The sequence below is a fragment of the Palaemon carinicauda genome, chromosome 9 (assembly GCF_036898095.1).
Source record: "Palaemon carinicauda isolate YSFRI2023 chromosome 9, ASM3689809v2, whole genome shotgun sequence".
NCBI lineage: Eukaryota > Metazoa > Arthropoda > Malacostraca > Decapoda > Palaemonidae > Palaemon > Palaemon carinicauda.
The window spans coordinates 120,266,098-120,288,312 of record NC_090733.1 but is presented as its reverse complement, the minus strand read 5'-3'; the positions used below and the strand labels follow the sequence as shown (position 1 = coordinate 120,288,312).

General features: G+C 48.2%; 1 protein-coding gene across 1 annotated transcript in view; it reads right to left on the bottom strand.

Moving 5' to 3' along the window:
* atms (RNA polymerase II-associated factor 1-like protein antimeros) overlaps nt 1-19,295 on the bottom strand; it is a 95,287-nt gene extending 75,992 nt beyond the window's left edge. The window contains exons 1-2 of the mRNA XM_068380348.1: nt 19,041-19,295; nt 18,515-18,602 (exon numbers count right to left, since the gene is read on the bottom strand). Of these exons, the coding sequence (XP_068236449.1) occupies nt 18,515-18,585 (71 nt within the window). The 5' untranslated portion in view covers nt 18,586-18,602; nt 19,041-19,295. The remainder of the gene's footprint in view (nt 1-18,514; nt 18,603-19,040) is intronic.
* Nucleotides 19,296-22,215: the final 2,920 nt, after the last annotated feature.

The window sequence follows — 22,215 nt, the reverse complement described above, 5'->3', positions numbered from 1 at the left end:
GGTGCTGGAGGTTTATAGGGCTTCGATGTTAGAGCCCTATGTAGGAGAGAGTCCTGGTTGGACTTCCTCCACCTCTCAGCCGCCTGCTCCACGTCCTTAGGCTCGAACAAGTTCTTCCCCATAACGGAAGAATGTCTGAGCCTGCTGATCTCGGTATTGGGGACCTTTTGATGGAATCTCTCGGACACCGCATCTCGACGTTTCAAGATGGTATTAGCCCACAAGTTCGAGACTTGGTGGGCTAGAAACTTGATCGTGTGAGTGCCCGAGAGTAAAGAGGTCTCCATAGCCTTCCTGGTACTTTCTTTGGACAAGTCCTCTGAACGTAACAGGATGCCTAGGGACCCTAGCCAGATATCCAGCCACGAAGTTGCCTGCATGGCACACTTCGCTACCTTCTCCTGGCTAAGGATCTCCGTCGCTGAGAACGAGACCTGCCGGTTGGAGAGTCTCTCTTAGAGGGACTACCCTGGTAAGCTCTTCCAAAGAGTGGTGTAGGGGAAGAGCTAAACAAGTCTCCTCAACGATGTCAAAGTACCTCCTCTGTTGGACACGAGGAGGTGGGAGGAGTTTGTTGCCGGCGCTGGATCGGCTGGAGCAGGCAAGCTCGGAGAGCTGGGCTTTGACCTTGTCTCTAGCACTCTTAACCCCTTGAGACCAGGGCAAAGCCGCACTGGCCTTCGAGGGTTTTTGAGTCCCAAAGACTCGGTCCAAGACCGTGTCTTTGCCCTCACGAGGGGGAATCTCTGGATCCGCAAACCCATTGAGATTCCTCATAAGGGTCAGAACCTGCCAGAACGCATGCTCTGACTCCTGCAGCTCTCCTCCTGAAGGGCTAGCAGCGAAGTCTCCTGTACCCAAAGGCTCTTCTTGGGGCGACTCGTGGACGTTTTCCGAGTGCTTGGCTGGCTCCGATCTAAGCCTTGAAGATGACTTCGGCACAGACTTGGAGTCCTTCGACTCCCTCCTGGGAGGGATTGCAGGACTCCAACAACGATGGTGGGAGGCTCTTCTCCACCCCTAACAGAGAAGACTTCCCAACGCGAGGTGGGGTTTTCCTCATTGGTGCGATGGGGGAATGCCTCACCTCACGTGACTCCCCTGAGGACGGGAAATCTTCGTCCGAAAGGGAGGGAGTGAAAGTCTGGGGGGGTGAGGAGGCCTTCCTCAAGGACTTACGAGGAGTCAGCTTCGCCCTCGGAGAAGTTACCACGTTCGAAACTCCTCTCTTCCTCTTCAGGAGAGTAGAAGCTGCCAATGATTTGTGGCCCAGCTCAGAGAGAACAGGCTTAAAAGCCTGCATGACCGCTCTGACCAGGGACCCAAACCAAGGCTGCGCTGTCAGAAACTCCCTCTGGAGAGAAAGGGATCGACCAATCCCTAGGAGGAGTTACCAAAGGGGGGTCCGCCTGAAAAGATGATGGAGAAGAAAAGTCCCTGGATCTTTCCGGAACCTTCCCCCCTACCGGCGAGCGCGCTGTCCTGCGCTTGCGGGGGGAGGGGGGGGGGACGCGATGATGATGACCTGGCCGCGTGTTGTCCCGCAGCCTCGCGCGTGGGGGGTTGAGGATCGCGCTGGGGAGCGTGCTGGCGCTTGCGCAATGGGAAATGCCCTAGGTCGCGTGCGGGAGACTGTTGGCACGCGAGGGCGATGGCGAGGGTGAGCACGGGCGAACCATGGCGCGAGCTAGAGAAGGCAGAGGGTGCGCTGAAAGAAGGATAAGCGCTCGCCCGTGCGAAGGTGACTGTTCATGCGCGCACAGGGTCCGACCGAAGAGGCCGTGCGGGCGATACCGTTGGGCGCGCGCGCGCAGGAGACACATCTCTTGCGCACGGGCACGCATGAGACCGTACATCACGCTGTGGCGATGGGCGTGGGCAAGCTTCGGAGACTGCGCGCGAAGGCGTGCTGGCGAGGGATGGCACGCAGGCGGGGAACGATGGCGCGTTGGTGATCGCTGGCGAGCAGGGGAAGAAGTTAGCTTCCCCACTGCGCCCAGATCAGAAGATCGTGGGCGCGCAGGAGATCGTTGGCGCGCAAGAGAGCGCTAGCGTGTAGGCGAGCGCTGGCGCACAGCAGATTAAGGGCGCGCAGTAGCGCGCTGGCGATCTGGAGAGCGCTGGCGCTCTTTAACAGGAACGTCTTCTGTCGAGGAGCGCTTGCGCGCAGGTGCGCATTGGCGCACAGGAGAGCGCTGGCGCGTAAGGGACGTATGCACTATCTTGCGCATATGCCCTTAATGCCCCGAAGGGACCGTTGCCTGTTTTACAACAGGATGCGTTGGCGCCCGCAGCGCGTCAGCAGCCAGGAATGGCGACGGAAGGTCAGCAGGTCTAACGGGTGGAAGGTCGGCGTGTCCTTTGTAAGGACGACCTTCCACCGAAGGAGATCGCGAACGATCTGCAGAAGTGTCCAGGGTTGTAGCTGGGAGAGTCGGAGAACGATGGCGAGGTTCCTCTGCAGCAGACTGCGGAGACGATGAACCGAAGAGGCGCCTCCTCACACCCTTGTAAGGTGAAGGAAGGCCTCTACGGCGAAGAGGAAGGCGGGCTTTACGCCTTATGCGCCCTCTGGGGGCCGTGGGACCATCAGCAGTCCTCCGAAGAGGAGTCTCTGTGAGTGAACTCCCCCGAGGGGGAGAATCACCGGCAGGAGAGACCGTTGGACTTAGTTCCTCCCTCGAAGGATGTGCAGAGGGAGGAACTAAGCCTTCAGCTAGAACAGGATCATCACGAGCAGAGGTTTGAGATATCGCATCGGAAGCCTCTGCCACCACAACGTCGATGATAGACAGAGGATCAACCTCTGCCAAAGTCGGCGATTGTTTGACAGCGGCCCCCAACCGGATCATGTCAAACAAGGCTTCCTTGGAGCGCGAACCCTCAAGCCCCAAGGAAGCCCAAAGCTGAAACAAATCATCATCAGACACATGAATATTTAAATCCTCCCCCAGGGGAGGAGGAGGAGCTGCCTCACTATAGGAGGCAATTCCCTCTCCCAAACCCCGAGATCGGGCAACAGAACTATGGCCTACGCTACCACTCGACAGATTCTCGGAAGAAAACGATCGAGTGGGAGCTTCGGAGGAGCTTCGGAGGAGCCCTTGGGATTTTCTCCTTTCAAAGAGACCTTCGAAAGAGAAATATCCCGCCTGGACTACTTCTTCCGGCGCCGAGAAAACCTCTCCCACTGGGAGGTAGACCACTCCCTACACTCACTTTATTTCTATCACACTGCTGGCCCCTACAATAAGGACATATGGTGTGAGGGTCCGTATCGACCGCCGACATAAACGTGCCACAAGGTCGGTCGGGTAATCCAGGACACTTTAGCATAGCAGAGGCCAACTTCACGCACACCTGTAAAAAGAAAAGCAAAAAGCATTAAATGGCTGTCAAGAAGGCGAGGGTGAAAGCGGACACGTCCGACTACCACCCGAGCCGAGAGCAAAGTGAGCTCAAGCACAGGTGTGTGTGAGGAGGGGGGTAGCAAGCTACCCTCCCTACCCCCCACTAACTAGCGGTGGGGTAGTAAACTCTCGTTAAAATTCTAATGGCTCGTCATTTTAGCTACGCCGAAAGTAATAACCCATATTAAATAGCGTGGTTTGTATATCAGTTACGGAACAAAGGAATATTGATATCAAACATAGACGTTTCCCTATACCCACCTCGAGGGGACTATCGGGGACATGGACAAGTATTAAATCTATACTAGATTACACAAGAGAAATAATTATTATCTGCAGATAGGCAAGGCCAGCATGCAGAGGACCCATGGTGCTGTTCCCCAAGAGAGGGGAAGATACATACATATACCAAGGCATTTTCCCCAATTTTGGGGTTAGCCGACTTCAAACAAATGAAAAAAAGGGGACCTTTCCTCTCTACGTTCCTCCCAGCCTGACAAGGGACTCGACCGAGTTCAGCTGGTACTGCTAGGGTGTCACAGCCCACCCTCCCCCGTTATCCACCACAGATGAAGCTTCATAACGCTGAATCCTCTACTGCTGCTACCTCCATGGTCATAAAGGCGACCGGAGGAAACTGCGTCACAATCGCTCACCATTCATTCCTATTTCTAGCACGCGCTCTTGCCTCTTCTCAGATCTATCCTCCTATCACCCAGAGCTTTCTTCACTCCATCTATCCACCAAAACCTTGGCCTTCCTCTTGTCCTTCTCCCCTCAACTCTTGTATTCATCACCTTCTTTAGCAGACAGCCATTTTCCATTCTCTCAACATGGCCAAACCACCTCAACACATTCATATCCACTCTAGCTGCTAACTCATTTCTTACACCTGTTCTCACCCTCACTACTTCGTTCCTAAATCTACCTACTCGAGATACACCAGCCATACTCCTTAGACGCTTCATCTCAAACACATTCAATTTCTGTCTCTCTGTCACTTTCATTTCCCACAACTCCGATCCATACATCACAGTTGGAACAATCACTTTCTCATACAAAATGACAAATTCGAAGATAATTTGTATTTTTCCTAACCATACAAACCTTAGCTATTTACAAAGGGTATTACTTTTAGCGTAGCTGAAATGGCGAGCCATTAGAATTTAACGAGGGTGTATTACCCCCGCGCTAGTTAGCGGGGGGGTAGGGGAGTGGTAGCTAGCTACCCCTCCTCCCCCTCACACACAGGTGAATACTCACTTTCACTTGGAGGTAGGACTTGTCTTGGGGGACAGGGCTGGCGGGCAAATATGTGTAAATAGCTAAGGTTTGTATGGTTAGGAAAAATACAAATTATCTTCGAATTTGTCATTTGTTCCGTAACCGAAATACAAACCACGCTATTTACAAAGGGTGACTTATCCCTTAGGAAGGGTAGAAAGTCCCCAGCCATACTGGCTTTGGCTTTACCCAGGGACTCAGAATCCGAGTGAGTCGCACTCGAGAAAAAGAGTCCCTGCACCTCACAAGTTCCTTGCTCCGCAAGGAACCATGTGGCCTACGTAAGCTTGTGTGTGAAGGAAGAAGTGTGACCCGTCCTAGGCAGTTGACCTGGAGTTCCAGAAGGAACTCTGGGTTAGGACGTTCCCAATACCACCTCGTCAGGGTATGGGGGACGCGACAGTATTGACTCAATACTCGGAACACAAGGAAGCATGGTTTACCTGCAGAGGTTCGAGGTCAGCTATGCAGAGACCAGGATGCTGCTTCCCCGTAGAGGGGATGATGAAGAAAGAAGTAAGGGCCAGACATACTTCTTTCGTTCATGCAGACTAAAACCTGATAACAATGCCCTCAACCTTCTGCTACCTGTCCAAAAAGGAGCCTGAGGTTAGACCAGCTGTTGTGTAGCCACCACAGAGCGATAGAAAATGTATCGAGACTCCTGTGGGTCACGCCCTGCAGGAAGCGGGCTGCGAAGGTCATCAGACGCTTCCAGACTCCAGCTTGTAGCACCTGCGTCACAGAGTAGTATAACTCGAAGGCGAGGGACGTTGCGATGTATCCAACATCGTGCTGTAGGGCGACGTGACGGGGGAGGGTCTGAAGACAGGTCGAGATGAATGTCCTTGAGTCCGGGCTGAAGAGGTATACTGGTGACTCTCCCCCCATGTCCTCCTTGTGTTCCCAAATCGGCTGCAACTGAGGACAAACTGCAGCTGTTCCCAGCGCTAACCTCTCGATTCCTTACTGGCAAGAAAGAGAAGGTCTTGGGACATCAGACACAGAATGGAGACTCGAAATCTTGAATGAATCGGACCGAAGGGCCGGGACCCTCAGATTCTGAGTCTAGCCAACAACTCAGGAGCGAGCCTGAATGTTGCCTTCCCCTCTTCCTTAGAAAGGGGGGAGTAGTAAGAGACCAAGAAGATTGCTTACACACTGGCCGTGGCCAGAGTGAGCAGAAGACCCAAGGCGGAATACAATCCGAGGCCTGTCGTAAAAGGGTCTTGAGAAGATCTCTTAAAGGACTAAAAGTCCGAGCCATGCTCCAAGTTGGAAGTCTTCCTCCGACTAGGGCAGGGACGATCGTAGCTTCGCATGAGCGAGGATAGATCCAGCGGGCAGGAAAAAGTTATTCCTTTAAGCCTGAAGGTCAGGGAAAGGCTGAGCGACAGGCTTCATTGCCGAGAGCGGAAAGGAGTTTCCTCCCGCCGAAAGGCAATAAGACCGTTATTGCTGGAGAAGAGGCCTCAAGGGAAGAGGTATATCTCCCACGGCACCAACCACCTTAGACTCTTCACTTTGCCTGGGAGACCCCTGTGGATGACTATCGCAGATGACGCGACCTCCGTACCGCGACTGTAGCGGATTGTCTCTTCTAGAGGAGGAAGCGTAGTGTCTCCAGGCATGAAGCCGAAGCGACGCCCCGGTTCGGGAGAGATGTCGCAGTGTGGTTGCTTGAGTAGTCTGCGCCGTGGGAGAAGCTCTCCCGGGAGTTCCGTCAGGGGAAGCAGAGGGTCCAGAAACCGTTCTGCGCATAGTCCCAGTGGAGCCCTCCCATTGAAAGGTTGACAGACAACCTGGTCTTGTTGAGACCCATTGTCCGCAGACAAAAAGGAGGGAAGACGCAGGCGTCGAAGTTGTCCCACCATCACCGGAATGCATCTTGCCAGAGTCTCGGGGTCTGAGACTGGGGGGAAGACTAGCGGAAGCTTGAGGTTCCAAGCTGTCGCGATCAGGTCCCCCAGACCAGCACTTGCTGGTTACCCAAGGTCAAAGACCCCTAGGTACACTCTCTCTATGAGGCTCTGCTCGGATAGTCTGAGAGAAACATTCCCCTGCCTGGAATGAGAGAGCCGATGGTGGTATTGAGAGAATCTCAATCATCCCGGTATCTCTCCTGCAAGATGTGAAGGTGTGAAAATGCGTCCCCTGCTGGTTAGAATGAAGTCGACGCGCAACGGGGCAACTCGGCAGGAGCTGTAGGATCTGAAGAGGGGCCAGACTAAGGCCCCTAAGCCTGCCTGAATGATGGAGAGGTATCCTTCAGGTCTTGACCATAGGCCTGGACCGGAACATGCCCCCCCCCCCCCTTTCCTTTGACAAGTCCGAGAACCGCATCAAGAATGTGGGGAAAGGACGAGAATATCCATCACCATCAAGAGGCTCCATAGGTCAACACCCATTGCAGGTCTAATAGTTCCGCTGGTCCCATAGGGCCAGGGAGTCCGGTTAAACATTGCCTGAAGCCACCGGAACTTGGATCGCCCCACATGGAACTTATCCTGAGGCGACCGTTCGGACTATAGACGGGTCAATGAGGAAAGAAGAACTAGGAAACATTCCAAGGTAGGGCTGAAAGCTCTGCTTGACTGAGAACAGGTACTGCGACTCTCCTCAGTCTTGCCACAGTCAACCGAAAGGAAGGCTCGGAGGATGTGGTAACAGAATCTGGCGTCCCCAGGAGGTCACCCATCCAAGTACCGACGTTGCTTAACCTCGCTGGACGGACGAGAAGCGGGGTTTCCAATGTGGTAAGGCGGTTGACTCAATATCATGGCCAGATACACCAGATGTTGAGGCAGAGGAAGAGAAGGCTCCAAGCAAAATACCATGAGCCCACACTCATGGTAAGCATCCGGAAGCTTGTCCCGGCGCTGAAGAAGGTCGAAACCCGAGCCTACCGGAGTTGACCAGCCCTCCAAACAGCAGAGGAAGCAGAAGCCTGCACCTGAGCGGCCAAGAGGAAGGCAGGGAGAGTTCTCTGGGGAAACAAACCTGCTATGCCACGGCGGGATAGCCACACTGCATCATAAGCAGGAATACTTGCAGTCTAGGCTGAATTCGACGAGCACCCTGGAAGATGGATGGAATGGAAACTGAAAGTACCCGTCCTTCCGATCCAGGGTTTAAGGAGTCCTGTCGCCTCGTTACCAGTCTGATCGATTCTGCTGGTCTACGCTGGCCGAGGTTTGTTTGACAAACTTGATCAGGGCTGAGAGGTCGACTATGGACATCCCCTCTCAGATCCTTCCTTACAAGAAAGGATCGACAGAGGGGGCCGGGGGTGAAGCCGTCGATGATCCTAAGGAAGACCTTCGCCTAAGGTATGGATCATTCTGCCCAACCGGGCAACTCTGCTGACGCTATGGCATAGAGGTTCAGAGACACTGAATTCGCTGACAGAGACGGCAGGCGCGATATCCTTGGCTACTCACAGAGATTGTGCGGGAATGGGCATCGGGAAGCTGTCATTCGGATGAGTAACCTTAAGCATCCTCCCAGCGAAAAACCTGCAATCCTAGAGTTCGTGAACTCCTTTTAGGACTATGCCCCCCCGGGGGAGTCTCCCGTGCCATCTGTTCCTGACAGGACTGCAATTGGACACCTTGTCTCAGTTGTCGTAGCCGATAACTTAGGCCGACGTGGTTGAAAGAAAAGGGCGCTGGAGCCCTGCAGAGTCTGGAAGAAAGCGCCTTGGAGGAGTGAAACCGGAAGTCGATTTACTCCGCACAGCCGCTGTCTAAGTTTCTGTCCTTGGGCACAAACAAACTCTTCTCAAGGATGGAAGGGTGTCTGAGGTCGTCGACCTCCACAGATGAGACACCCGAAGGAAGCCCTCAGTCAGCGCGATCAGATGGTACAACATTGAGCTTGTCCGCAAGTTAGATACTTAACGACGAAAGGCCAAGGTGCCTGAGCTCGAGAAGAGGAAAGTACCCTTGATCTTCCTGTAGCTTCCTTGAACCAAACCTCGGGCCGTAACCGAGGAGAGAAAGAACCTGGTAAGCTCCCAGAGGAAGAGGTAAGCAGTCACCCCTTGTCCGATGGAGAAATCTCGAACGGAAAGCCCCCCCGCCAAAAATCCTTCCAGGGAATGACGGGGAAGGGCTAACCCAGGTTCAGGAATAGAGGAGTGTTGCTCAGATCTCCCTTAAGTTTCTCCTATTCTTGCAAGTGCCATGCTCTGTGTTTACGGGGTGAGGCAGTGTTCTGGAAATACGCTCCAGAAGAACTCGCCAGGCTGGTCATGCTGCGAAAACCCCATTGGGAATCGTGGTCGCAATTGCCCTGGAGCTCGCGCGACGGGAATTCCTGGTGATCGGCGAGCGATAACCCATAGACGAGCAATGGATACTGCAAGAAATAAGCCGACATTTGTGCGAAGAAACACTGTAGGTTCGCGCGACGGAACACCATCCGTCTGCGCGATGGAAAAAAACCGTTGGTTCGCGCGTGGGCGAACATTGGAGAGCATGAGCGTAGACGTGCAGGCACGTGGGCGCGCAGGCGAGTGGTCGCGCGGTTGCACTGGCGAGCGGTCACACGGTCGCGCGGTCGAGCGGTCGCGCGGGCGAGCGGTCGCGCGGTCGCACGGGCGAGCGGTCGCGCGGTCGCGCGGGCGAGCGGTCGCGCGGGCGAGCGGTCGCGCGGGCGAGCGGTCGCGCGGGCGAGCGGTCGCGCGGGCGAGCGGTCGCGCGGGCGAGCGGTCGCGCGGGCGAGCGGTCGCGCGGGCGAGCGGTCGCGCGGGCGAGCGGTCGCGCGGGCGAGCGGTCGCGCGGGCGAGCGGTCGCGCGGGCGAGCGGTCGTGAGGGTGGGCAGGTGGATGAGAGCGAGTCCGAGGCGGCGAACGCAAGCGTTAGCGCGATGGCGAGGAAACGCGCTGCCGTGTGGGCGAGGAGGACCGCTGGCGATATGGATCAACAAGCGATCGGTGGTGAGCTGGTGAGCGCTAACGCGCAGGTTGGCGATGGCGCGTTGTGTTATGCCGACGTGATGGTCGAGCAGTATGCGCAGGTGAGCGATCGTGCGTTGGCGAGCAGTATGCGAAGGTGAGTGATCGCGAGCAGTGATCAGCATGCGCTGGGTCGCGCGATGGTGATCAGTATGCGCAGGGTCGCGTGATGGTGATCAGCATGCCAGGGTCGTGCGATGGCGATCAGCGTGCGCAGGTTGGCGGTCGCGCGATGGCGAACAGCATCTGCAGGTGGGCGATCGCGTGATGGCGAACAGCATACGCAGTTGAGGGTCGCGCGATGGTGATCAGCATGCGCAGGGTTGAGCGATGGTGATCAGCATCCGCAGGTGTGCGGTCGCGCGATGGCGATCAGCATCCGCAGTTGAGGGTCGTGCGATGGCGATCAGCATCCGCAGTCGAGGGTCGCGCGATGGCGATCAGCATCCGCAGGTGAGGGTCGCGCGATGGCGATCAGCATCCGCAGTGCAGGGTCGCGCGATGGCGATCAGCATCCGCAGTGCAGGGTCGCGCGATGGTGATCAGCATCCGCAGTTGAGGGTCGCGCGATGGCGATCAGCATCCGCAGTTGAGGGTCGCGCGATGGCGATCAGCATCAGCAGTTGAGGGTCGCGCGATGGCGATCAGCATCCGCAGTTGAGGGTCGCGCGATGGCGATCAACATCAGCAGTTGAGGGTCGCGCGATGGCGATCAGCATGCGCAGGTGAGCTAGTAGCTGGCGAACCATGTTCCTTCAGAAGTGTTGGAGAACGTTGGCGTGCCGGCTGTAACACACGTGGGCAATCCGGAGATCGCTGGCGGGCTGATGATCGCTGGCGGGCTGATGATCGCTGACGAGCTGATGATCGCTGGCGAGCTGATGATCGCTGGCGAGCTGATGATCGCTGGCGAGCTGATGATCGCTGACGAGCTGATGATCGCTGACGAGCAGAAGCCTACGCGTGGAAGCCTGCGCAAAGAAGAAGAGTCCTTGACCCTGACCTGAACCGAAGTTCTAGATCGCTAGGGCGAACGTGGGCGCACAGGGCGCGTAACAGGAACCAACAGGAACCGCAGGGAAGATCATCTTGAAAGCGCTGACGAACAGGAGAGCGCTGATGAGCAGAAGGGCGCGCAGGGAAACCCTGACACGCAAGGGGAGAACCCCCGTGGGGGCAACCCTTTGCCCCGAAGGGATCGATGTCCGCCGGGAGACTGATGTCCGTCGGAAGACCACTGTCCGTCGGGAAGACCGTTGCCCGTCGGAAGACGAGATCAGACTGCTGTCCATCTGCACCAAGGCGGGAGATCGAGAAAAAGGAGTGTAGGCTGCAAACGGAGATCCAAAAAGGCGCCTCAAGCACCCTTATAGGGAGATGAGAGGCCCTTACAACGAGGCGGACGGTGGGCCTTACGGCGAGGAGGCCAACAGCAACAGCAACAGCAACAGAAGAAACCTCCGAAGAGGAGTCTCTATGAGTGTACTCTCTCGCGAACGAAAGAGAAACACTTCGTGGAAGAGACTGGTCAGCCAGTGACCTAAAAGGAGCAATCCTCCGAAGAGGAGCTCCTGCAGTTGCCCAGCCCCTTGAGCGAAACTGCAGGTGCGACCGCTCAGCACCAAGAGCATAGTCGCACGAAAAAAAGGCAAGAGAGGAACCCCCCAAAAGGGGAAAAACTCAAGCCTGGACAGGAAAAACTTCCCTCGGAAGGAAAGTTATCCGCCCAAGGAGGCAAGCCTCCTGAGTGTTCTAAAATGAACTGGAGAGCTGTCCGACGTCACGGGAGTACTACCAGTAGAAGGAGACACACCCCTGACGAAAATGCAAGGGGGGAGGCAGCAACAGCCGAATCCCCAGGACTCAACAAGACAGCTCACACCGTTGCTATATTACAGAAACGAACTAGATCGGTAACTGTAAAAAAATAAAACATAATATTAGTACACATTCATTCTCCCGGGAAGGCTCCGAAGAGGAATCCCGAGGGAAAGGAACAAGAATTACACAACAGGCACGTGCCCTCACAACCACTTACACTCACGGAAGGAGAGCTGTAACCAAAACAGAATTATAACAATTATAATTATGTAACTATGTAATTATGTAATTTAAAAATGAATGAACACTAAAGAAAGAACGAAAACCCCGAAAGGAATCGTTCTACAAGCTGAAAAAAAAAAAACAAAAAAAACAACTACAATTAGATTCATAACTAATTGAGACAAACGTACGGCGTAGCAACCCCCCACACGGAAAGGAAGCTAGGCTACAAGGGCGTAGTAACACGTAGTAAAAGGGTGAACGACCTCAAGAGAGAGAGAGAGAGAAAGACATAAGTCAAACTCGATAGCCACCCATAAAATACGCCGTGGTGGCCTAACTGCCGAGGCCTCCACGTAGATATCGTACACTACACACACACATCTGAAAAGGAAACTTACTTATTTCTATACTCAAATATATATACAAACATGAAAACATGTTTACATATATATTGAGTAAATGAAAAGTAAGCGATTAAGTAAAGACAAAACAGACAATGGCTGCCAAGCGAGGACCAAGACAGAGACGTCTGTCACAGTCCGAGCCAAAAGTGAAAGTGAGTATTCACCTGTGTGTGAGGGGGAGGAGGGGTAGCTAGCTACCACTCCCCTACCCCCCCGCTAACTAGCGCGGGGGTAATACACCCTCGTTAAATTCTAATGGCTCGCCATTTCAGCTACGCTAAAAGTAATACCCTTTGTAAATAGCGTGGTTTGTATTTCGGTTACGGAACAAACTCTCTTTACATTCATGCCCAACCCTCTATTCTTTACCACTCCTTTCACTGCCCCCAACACTTTGCACCCTTCATTCACTCTCAGACGTACATCTGCTTCCACTCCACCATTTGCTGCACCAACAGACCCCAAGTACTTAAACTGATCCACTTCCCCAAGTAACCCTCCATTCAAATGACATTCAAACTCGCACCACCTTCCCTTCTCGTACATCTCATAACCTTACTCTTACCCACATTAACTCTCAATTTCCTTCTCACATACTCTTCCAAATTCTGTCACTAATCGGCCGAGCTTCTCTTCCGAGTCTGCAACCAGTACAGTATTATCCACAAACAACAACTGAGAAGGGAAGATTAAAGAAAGAAAGAGCCAGTCATTCCAGACTACAGTGAACCCTCGTTTATCGCGGTAGATAGGTTCCAGACGCGGCCGCGATAGGTGAAAATCCGCGAAGTAGTGACACCATATTTACCTATTTATTCAACATGTATATTCAGACTTTTAAAACCTTCCCTTGTATGTAGTACTGTTAACAAACTACCCTTTAATGTACAGAACACTTAATGCATGTACTACAGTACCCTAAACTAAAACAGGCACAAATATTAAAGGCGATTTTATATCAATGGTTTCCTAAACACGCTAAAAAGCACGATAAAAAATGGCAACCAATGTTTTATTTACATTTATCTCTGATCATAATGAAGAAACAAACTGGAGGTAGAGCTTTGCTTATTACCCAGACATATTTCCCATACTTTTCCCTTAGAACTACATCACATCTTCCTACTTTAGATATATATATATATATATATATATATATATATATATATATATATATATATATATATATATATATATATATATATATATATATATTTATATGTATACACATATACATACCTACATATATACATACATACATATATACATAAATACATATATATATATATATATATATATATATATATATATATATATATATATATATATATATATATATATATATATATATATATTACTGTATATATATGGGTTATGGAAAAAATCCGCGAAGTGGTGAATCCGCGATGGTCGAATCGCGAAGTAGCGAGGGTTCACTGTATTCCTATGAAATCTATGCTCTCCACCATATGCTGCTTGTTCATAAAGTTGCATTGAGGTATTCTAAAGCACTTGGGCAGCCACCATAGGACCAATGGAGAATGTCTCCATTCTCCTGTTGGTCAAGTCTTGCAGGTAGCAGGCGGTGAAGGTCGTCTGATGCTTCCACACACCTGCTTGCAATACCTGCACCACAGAGTAGTTACGTTTAAACGCCAGGGACGTACTTATGCCCCTGACGTCATGAGCTCTAGGTCGACTAGCAGGATTCACTGCATGGTCAATGACCCTGCGAATCCAAGCTGAGATGGTGTTCTTTGTGACCCTCCTCTTGACCTGTTGCCGAAGAGTGCCGAAACTTGGGGGCGAGCGGCTGCAGTGCATTTAAGGTAATACCTCAAACTCCTCATTGGGCAAAGTAACAGTTGATCTGGATCATTGGTTATAGAACAATGATTCCTAATCTGAAAGGGCCCGAATCTAGGATCCGCTACTCCCAAATTTTGAGTCTTACCAATAAACTCATGGACGAAGCTTAGTCTCACTTCCCCCCCATTCCCTTGAATGGGCGATGTCGTAGGATTGACCATGAATCTCACTAACTCTCTTGCCCGAAGTCAATGCAAGTAGGAACACCATCTTCAAAGTGAAGTGGCAATCTGTTGCCTGATGTAATGGTTCATAGGGAGCACCCTTCACAGACGGAAGGACGCAAACCCCGTTCCAAGGAGAAGGCCTAACTTCTGACTGGGGGCAACTGAGCTAATAACTTCACACGAGGAGAGACAATTCCAACGAAGATGATAGATCAACTACTTTCAGTCTAAAGGCAAGGCTTAAGGCCGAGCGGTAGCCTTTGACCGCTGAGACAGATAGCTTTTCCTCCCGAAGGTATACAAGGAACTCCGCTATTACTGGAATAGTGGCATTGAGGGGAGAGATACCCCTTCCACAACACCAACCATAGACAACAGTCCACCTAGCCTGGTAGACTGATGCTGAAGATCTACTAGGGTATCCAGACATTACACCAGGCAACAGATCGCCACCTCACTTTGAAGATGGTGCTCCTACTTGCATTGGCTTCGGCCAAGAGAGATTCAAGGTCTATCCTACGACATCACCCATTCAAGGGAATGGGGGGGAAGTAGCACCAAGCTTTGTCCTTGAGTTTATTTCTCCCTGTAAAAGGAAATACTAGATAGTCTCTAGCCGTGAAGTCGAAGAGAAGCTACTGCCTTGTGGAAGATGTTCGCCTGTGCTTGTCTGAGTAGATCTTAACATGGAGGGAGTTCTCTCGGTAGCTCCGTCAGGAAATGCAGATAGTCCGGGAACCAGTCTGCGTGATGCCATAGCAGAGCTATGAGCGTCATGAAGAGGTTGTTGGATGCTCTGGTCTTGTTGAGCACCCTTCACATCAGACAGAATGGGGGAAAGGTGTATACATCAATGACTCACTGTTGTTGAAATGGATCTTGCCAGAGAGCCTGAGGATCCGGGACTGGGGAACAGTAGAGTGGGACCCTGAATTTCAGAAACGTCATGAACAGATCCAGTTGGGGAATCCCACAAAGTCAGGACTTTGTTGGCTATCAGATGATTCAAAGACCATTAGAGCACACTATCCGACTCGCTCTGCTCAGATTGTCCCCGAGCACATTCCTCTTGCCCGGATTAAAGCGAGCTGATAGGGTCACCGAACTTTCTTCTGTCCATCTTTAGTATCTTTACTGCTAAATGGCAGAGGGGCTGCGAAAAAGTACCACCTTGTTTGTTTACGTAAGCCACTACTGTGGTGTTGTCGCTCATCAACACCAGAGTGACCCACCAGGAACTGTTGTTGGGCTAGAAAGGCTGCCGTCAACTCTAAGAGATTTATGTGCTGGTACCTTTCGGACTTAGACCATAGCCCTGAGGCCGTGTGGTGCAGCATGTGGGACACCCACAATTGTTTTGATACATCTGTGTAGAGCATCAATTCCGGGGAAGGGATGAGAAGGCCTGTCCCTCAGCGGGATTCTCGTCTGTCACCCACCACTGAAGATTAGTCAGTTGCTCCTGTCCCATAGGAACTAACGTATCCGGGGAGTCGGTGTATTGGCTCCACCTGGATTTCAGCCGCCACTGAAGAGATCAAATTTTGAGATGGTGGTTGGGCACTAGACAGACAAGGGATGCCAGGTGACCTAGGAGATAGGTCGGTGAGAGGGAGGGAGGGAGGGAAGTAAGCTGGTAATTGAGTTAGGTAGGCAGGTATGAGAGGTAGGTAGGCGAGGGAGGGAGGGAGGGAGGGGTGGGAGGGAGAGAGGAAAGAGAGACAGGTAGGAGAGGTAGGTAGGCAAGTAAATGGATGAGGGAAGAAGATAGGCAGGCAGGGTTGGTAGACAGAAAAGTAGGTTTAGGGGCAAGTTTTGTCGCCCTCATAGGTTAGGTTAGGTGGATATAGTAAGGCTACACAGTTCCTCTAGATTTTATCTGCAGAAAAGAAAATATTCTCTGGCCACTTTTCAAAATCATTGTAAAGAAAACAAGCCGATATAAACATGCAGTGCTCGAAATAGCTACCACAGCTGCTGTCAATGAGTAGATATTGTTTTCGTCAGTAACCTTTGCATGAAAGTACAGTTTTTGTTTGTTGTGTTGGGGGTTTTGCTATTATCATCTTCTGCACATCGCTCATTCTCACTTTCCCCTACCAACAAACCAAAATCCCACCTGGGAAACCTGATTACGGTTGACGTTTGTAGGGTGGTGGTACAGTAATCGGAAAAGATAGTTTTGTGATAACAATAATAGAACACAACAAAACACCAAGAAAACGAACAAATCTTTTTTTATTCGTGCACAATGGTCTAAGTAGTCTTATGAAAATTTAGGGGTGTCTGTAGTTTTTGGGGACAAGGCGATATCTTTCTTATTACTAGCCAAATCGTTTTTCATTATAGGGAAGATGTTCTTTACAATGATCCAATATACCATAATATGATGTTATTTTATCATTTTGAATGATATCATAATTTACCTTTACCACGGCAATATTTTCAAAGTTCAGCACGGTCCGAACGCAAGTCACGGGTAGCTCCTGCTTAGTTTCCAACTTTCCCGATAGATAGAGCCTGTGTCATCCCAGTCTAAGAAACATTCGGTTTTACAATTTAATACTGTCCCGTCAATCTACATATTTAGGCTTCCGTAAGTTTGTAGTTTTTAGGGACACGTCATTTATAGTGAAATTTGATACTTCTAGGATAATTATCCTGAAATGTTAGGTTAGGGAAAGGTCGTCACAATGCGTCGTCCGCTGAAGCCACGGCCAACTTACTCGATCGTAAAATTTCCTGCAAGCATTGTTTCCTACCTGACTATAACAACACCCGTTTGGCGGCGCTCGGTTCGCCTATCAGCTGGTGGTGCAAGCTTGAACAGTTATCGATGTTCGGACTTATGTTTTCGCTAATTCCAACAATCTTCATTTTTAACCTCGTTAAGATTGTTATTTCATTGGGACACGTCCTGAAATTATGCCGAATACTAATTTGTTTTATATACAACCAAAGGTTAGGTTAGCCAACATCTAGTTAAGATATTTTGGTAGATAAAGCCAGTGTCAAACAAAGCAAACGAACTAACCCTTTCGTTGGCCGCGTGATTTCAAGTTTTTAATCACCCCCCCCACATGACCCGAGATTGACCTGGAGTCGACCCTTTCCAACTCTAACCGCCGTAATGGATAGTCGTGTTTCGTACAGTTTCTCTTTGAGTGATGTTGCTGAGTTTATCACTCATATTGATCAAATTGATTCGATTAAGCTAAGGTATATACACCTACGTGATTTTACTCGAGTTGCCCCAAATTTTTTCATTATTTATTTTGAGAAGGGCTTTTAGGTGATTTTAGGGGTCCATGTGAGAAGTGTAAAATTGGTGAAGGTGCAAGAACCCGAGGATTTTGGGTTTAGTGACATTGAATATTAAGGTAAGCCTGAGTAACTTTTTTATTATGACAATGTGGTTTATAATTTTGGGTGCTGCCCATACCTTTTTTTTGTGTAGGAGAGAGACTTACGAAGGGGGTCCGGGGGCTTGCCCCCGCGTAGGGGTAGTGACCTGGGAACTACTAGGTTCGGTTAGGTTGGGTTTGTATATTAGCGACAGTGGTTGGGGGGTCGCAGGGGGGCGTTAGCCCCCCCGGTTAGGTCACGAGGAAGGTAAGGACATGGTTTGTAGGCCAGGTTAGGAGGGGAATTTTGGGTTAGTTGTCCATTTTTCTCGCACATTTCCAACATCCATGACCAGAGTGGTCCTAGTATGTAGATTGTTGGGACAAGCATTTACAAAACTAGTTAATTTAATATTATTTCATTCCGTGACCATTTCCGTGAAAAATAGCTGATTTCGGACTTTTTTTACTCGATTTTCAGCCGGTCAAAGGGCTGTCCCCATAAACTACAAAGGCTCCACAAATTTACCCTAGTCTTTGCTCCACTGTTGCTCACTTCGCTCACAAATCAACATTCTCATTGTTCCTCTATTCTGGTAAGCTGTACAATGTTGCACAACTATACACGCATTAGACGAGTGGCCGAGTATTTTACCGGACAAAAATGTCTGTGACCCAACTACCCATGATTGTGTGTGTATCTTTTATATACATCATGAACCATTACTTACAAGCATTTTAAGTCAACCCCCCCCCCCCCCTTCAAACGTAAGACCTTCACCCTAACTCACCCAACCTCTTACAAATCTTCTGCAAAAAAGTAGAATCCTACGTATTAGACTGAGGTTTTAATACGTTCTGCATAATAGAGTAATTACAGAAATGGTTCTTGCAAATTTATTTCCGTTTTCAGCAAACTAAGCTGGCGACCCTAAGCAAAACATGCCTTTGCCAAAATGCATCTGGAAATCTATTGACTTGTGCCAACTGTAAATTGTACTCTGGATACTTCCAAGCTTATCTAAGTGCCTACCTTCTCTCTCCTGTTCTTGTTCGTTTTTCTCTCTCAGCAGCAGCTTGGTTTACCGTAGGAATAGGCGGCATCTTGTATCAATTGGCGACTGAAAATATATACAATGAGAATTTACGGAATTGTGTTTACGATTACTACATTGTCAATGTTGACGAATCCAGCGTTCTATAACAAAACACATTCGTACTTAAGGTGCCAGGTAGGATTTTTTTTACTTTATTTCGGTACAAATTTCCTTCACTTTGCATTGACATTTTACAAAATTTATAAAAAGGTATACAAATAATCACCTACATGTAGTTTGCTTGGTAAAAATATATAATATCAAACTTATAACAATAACAGGTAACATCTTCTTCTTGGAGTATTAAAGCCAACACTTGTGATGTACAATAACTATCAATAACTTTCGAGAAATATAAAATTTATGCTAAGACCTGTTTCGCTAATAATGAATAATTACATTAACTTGATTACGAGTCAGACTAATTCAGGAAAAAATAACAAATGATATTGCAATACTCACCCTATAACCACTGGATTGTGGATGAAACCTTGTGCTGTAAAACTTAAGACATTAGTAGCTTCATAGTCGCCGCTAATTTGCATTTACAATTGTGATTCTCAGATATAAGGGTCTTTCCTTTTCAATATGCCTTGTATTCCCAAAAGGTCACACTGCCGTATACTGAAATTCAGCAAGTTTCCGATTAATAGTAATACCAGAAATCAACAAAACTCACACCGTAAACGGCTATACTAAAACTAGTAATCAATCAGCCACCCGTTGAGAAACTACCGCTAGAGAGTTATGGGGTTTTTGACCCGACAGTACTACACTGGATCCTTCTCTCTGGTTAAGGTTTATTTTTCCTTTGCCCAAACACACAAACACACTGAATATTCTGGCCTATTCTTTACATATTCTCCTCTGTCTTCATAGACCTGACAACACAGATTACCAAACAATACTTTTTCATGCACTGTAATTGTTCGGTGGCCACTTTCCTTTTGGTAAGGGTAGAAGAGACTCTTTAGCTATGGTAAGCAGCTCTTCTAGGAGAAAGACACAACAAAATCAAACCATTGTTCTCTAGTCTTGGGTAGTGCCATAGATTCTGTCCCATGGTCTTCCACTGTCTTCGATTAGAGTTCCTCTTCTTTGAGGGTATACTGTTGCTGTTGTTGGAGTATTATAGCCAACACTTGTTGTTGGCACGGGCCTTTCCCTTGGTTGGCCCGTAGGGGTACACTCGAGCACACTATTCTTTATAATCTCTCTTCCTCTTGTTTATTAAATCAAAATGACTCCACCATTAAAACTACAAAAACATACCGTTTTAGTTCTCCTTTACTGGGAAATATGAAAGATGGAATTTCGTGGCTGTTCCTAAGGGAATTTGTGCAATTACATTATCTGCAGAGAACCCGCGACCTCGCTAAAAAAATTGACTATAGTATCGCGATTACAATCCACCCATTGGCGTCTACAGTCTGTATTTTGTTGGTCTGTGGTAATACCCTTCCGGTCCTAACCACCGTCCTACCCGAACTTTCGAATTATACGTAGCCACAAATGACAGGGTTAACAGATTTTGAAAATTGAAATAAGGGAAACATGAATTGGAGAAGTAGTTGAACAATACAGACACACAAATTACGTAAGTTAGTCACGTCGGGAGGTAGCGCGAAGTCCTTCTCAGATGGGTCCAAATTATCCAGGACCTACTGTACTTCATTGACTTCTTTTGTTTTCAAGTGCATTAAAGAAAAATCTCTGATAATAAAAATTATATAGAAATCACGTGTTTCTTACTCCTAAAAGAAAAGAAAAGTATGATTACTGAAGGGAAAGTCTGTAATTGATAAACATTTGAATAACATCTAAAAGATATAAGAAAATATTCTTCTCAGGCTACTTAAATATTATTGTTATAAGTATAAAAATGAATTAGCTAGAGCGTTTGAGCGAAATGCCTTGCATGAATTTAATTAATTCACCAACAACAGCCTCTAATCCAAAGGAACCCTCTCACTATAGGCCTTTTTAGCGGAAAATATCTGGCATCTCATTGGCTGATTCTTTCTTAGCTCTGATTGATGCTTGTATGTATGTAACGTCATGCAATCGCATTTTTACAAATACAGTAGATTTAACTTGGTATGGGTAAAAAAATCAATACTTATTGCATTGAAATTGAGTGAAAATGAAAAAATTTTCCGAGAAATAATCTTAGAATGGTTATCAATTTAGGGATAAATAGATAATGAATCTTGTTCAAGGGTATAAGTTAAATAAATACGTCATATTCGAAGGAATACAGACTGTCTGGCTACAATGATAAATGTGCCCGTGTGTATATGCTAAACTGTAGTAAGTGAGGGAAACTACTAATCACAGTTGAGGACATTATAGCAAACTGGAGGACCTGAATATCCTGCTAAGAGAGCTCCGGGTCTTACAAGTTGCTGTTCGAGAAACCTGCCCAATAAAATTGCTTTCAAACGCTCTAGATGGGACAGAGCTGAAGATTTTTAAGGGAATTAAAGATATATCTTTTTCAAAATATATACAGACAGTCCCTTGTAAGATGTTTAATAACATATTCTATTAGGGATATAGATTCTGATTACTAAATCATTATTTCTATTCAGAAAATACGTCTTTGTGGCGTCATCAAGAGTAGGATGAATTATACAGCTTGTCTTTGCTTCTGTTAGCTGGTTTTAGTAATCTTTTATTATATCAAACTTAAATAGTGAATTAACTGCATAGCTTTAATTCGTATTTCGTTACATTAATCATATGTTTATTAAAAAATGTTGTCATAAAGGGTAGGGGTAAAGTACCAGCATACACATTTCAGATAAATGATGACTTAAACACTACAAATCTTATGAAAACAAACTCGAAACAATCATCTAGCAAATAAAATGGATCTTAATATCAGTGTTGCAGGTATAAAATATAAAAACAGGACGAAAAACAAGGACCCTTAACTAGAGGGTTTGAACGAAATATCTCTTGTGAATTTGACTTGTTTGACAATTACAGCCCATAAGTCAGAGGAACCCTATCACCTTATGCGTTTCCTTTGCGGAAAATATCTGGCGTCTCATTGGCTAACTCGTCTTCTGGTGTGATTGGTGGTTGTATGTGACGTCATGCAATCTCGTATTTTATGAATGCATTCACCTGGGTAGAGGTAAAATACCTATGATTATTGTAGATAAATCAAAACTTAAAAATTACAATGTATATAAAAACAAGCAAGATATCATCAATTTAATAATAAAATAGTAATTGGATCTTTTTTTTTTCAATTGCGTAAGCTAAATAAATACTTAATTTTCAAAGCAATAATTAACTGGGTTCTGGCTACGTTGTTAAATGTGTAAGTGTGAATTTACAAAAGCAACAAGCAATCACAGCTGAAAAGATACAGACAATCGGAGGACTGGAATACCCCACCATGAGAGAGAGAGAGAGAGAGAGAGAGAGAGAGAGAGAGAGAGAGAGAGAGAGAGAGAGAGCTCCGAGGATTTATAAGTTGCAGTTTGATAGACCTGACTGGATTTCCATAAAATTGCTTTCAAACGCTCTAGCTATGAGTGGCGGACCTGAATATTTTTCGGTTTTAAGGGAATTAGCTATATAAATCTTCACAATATATAGAGTCAGTCCCATACAAACTGTCTTG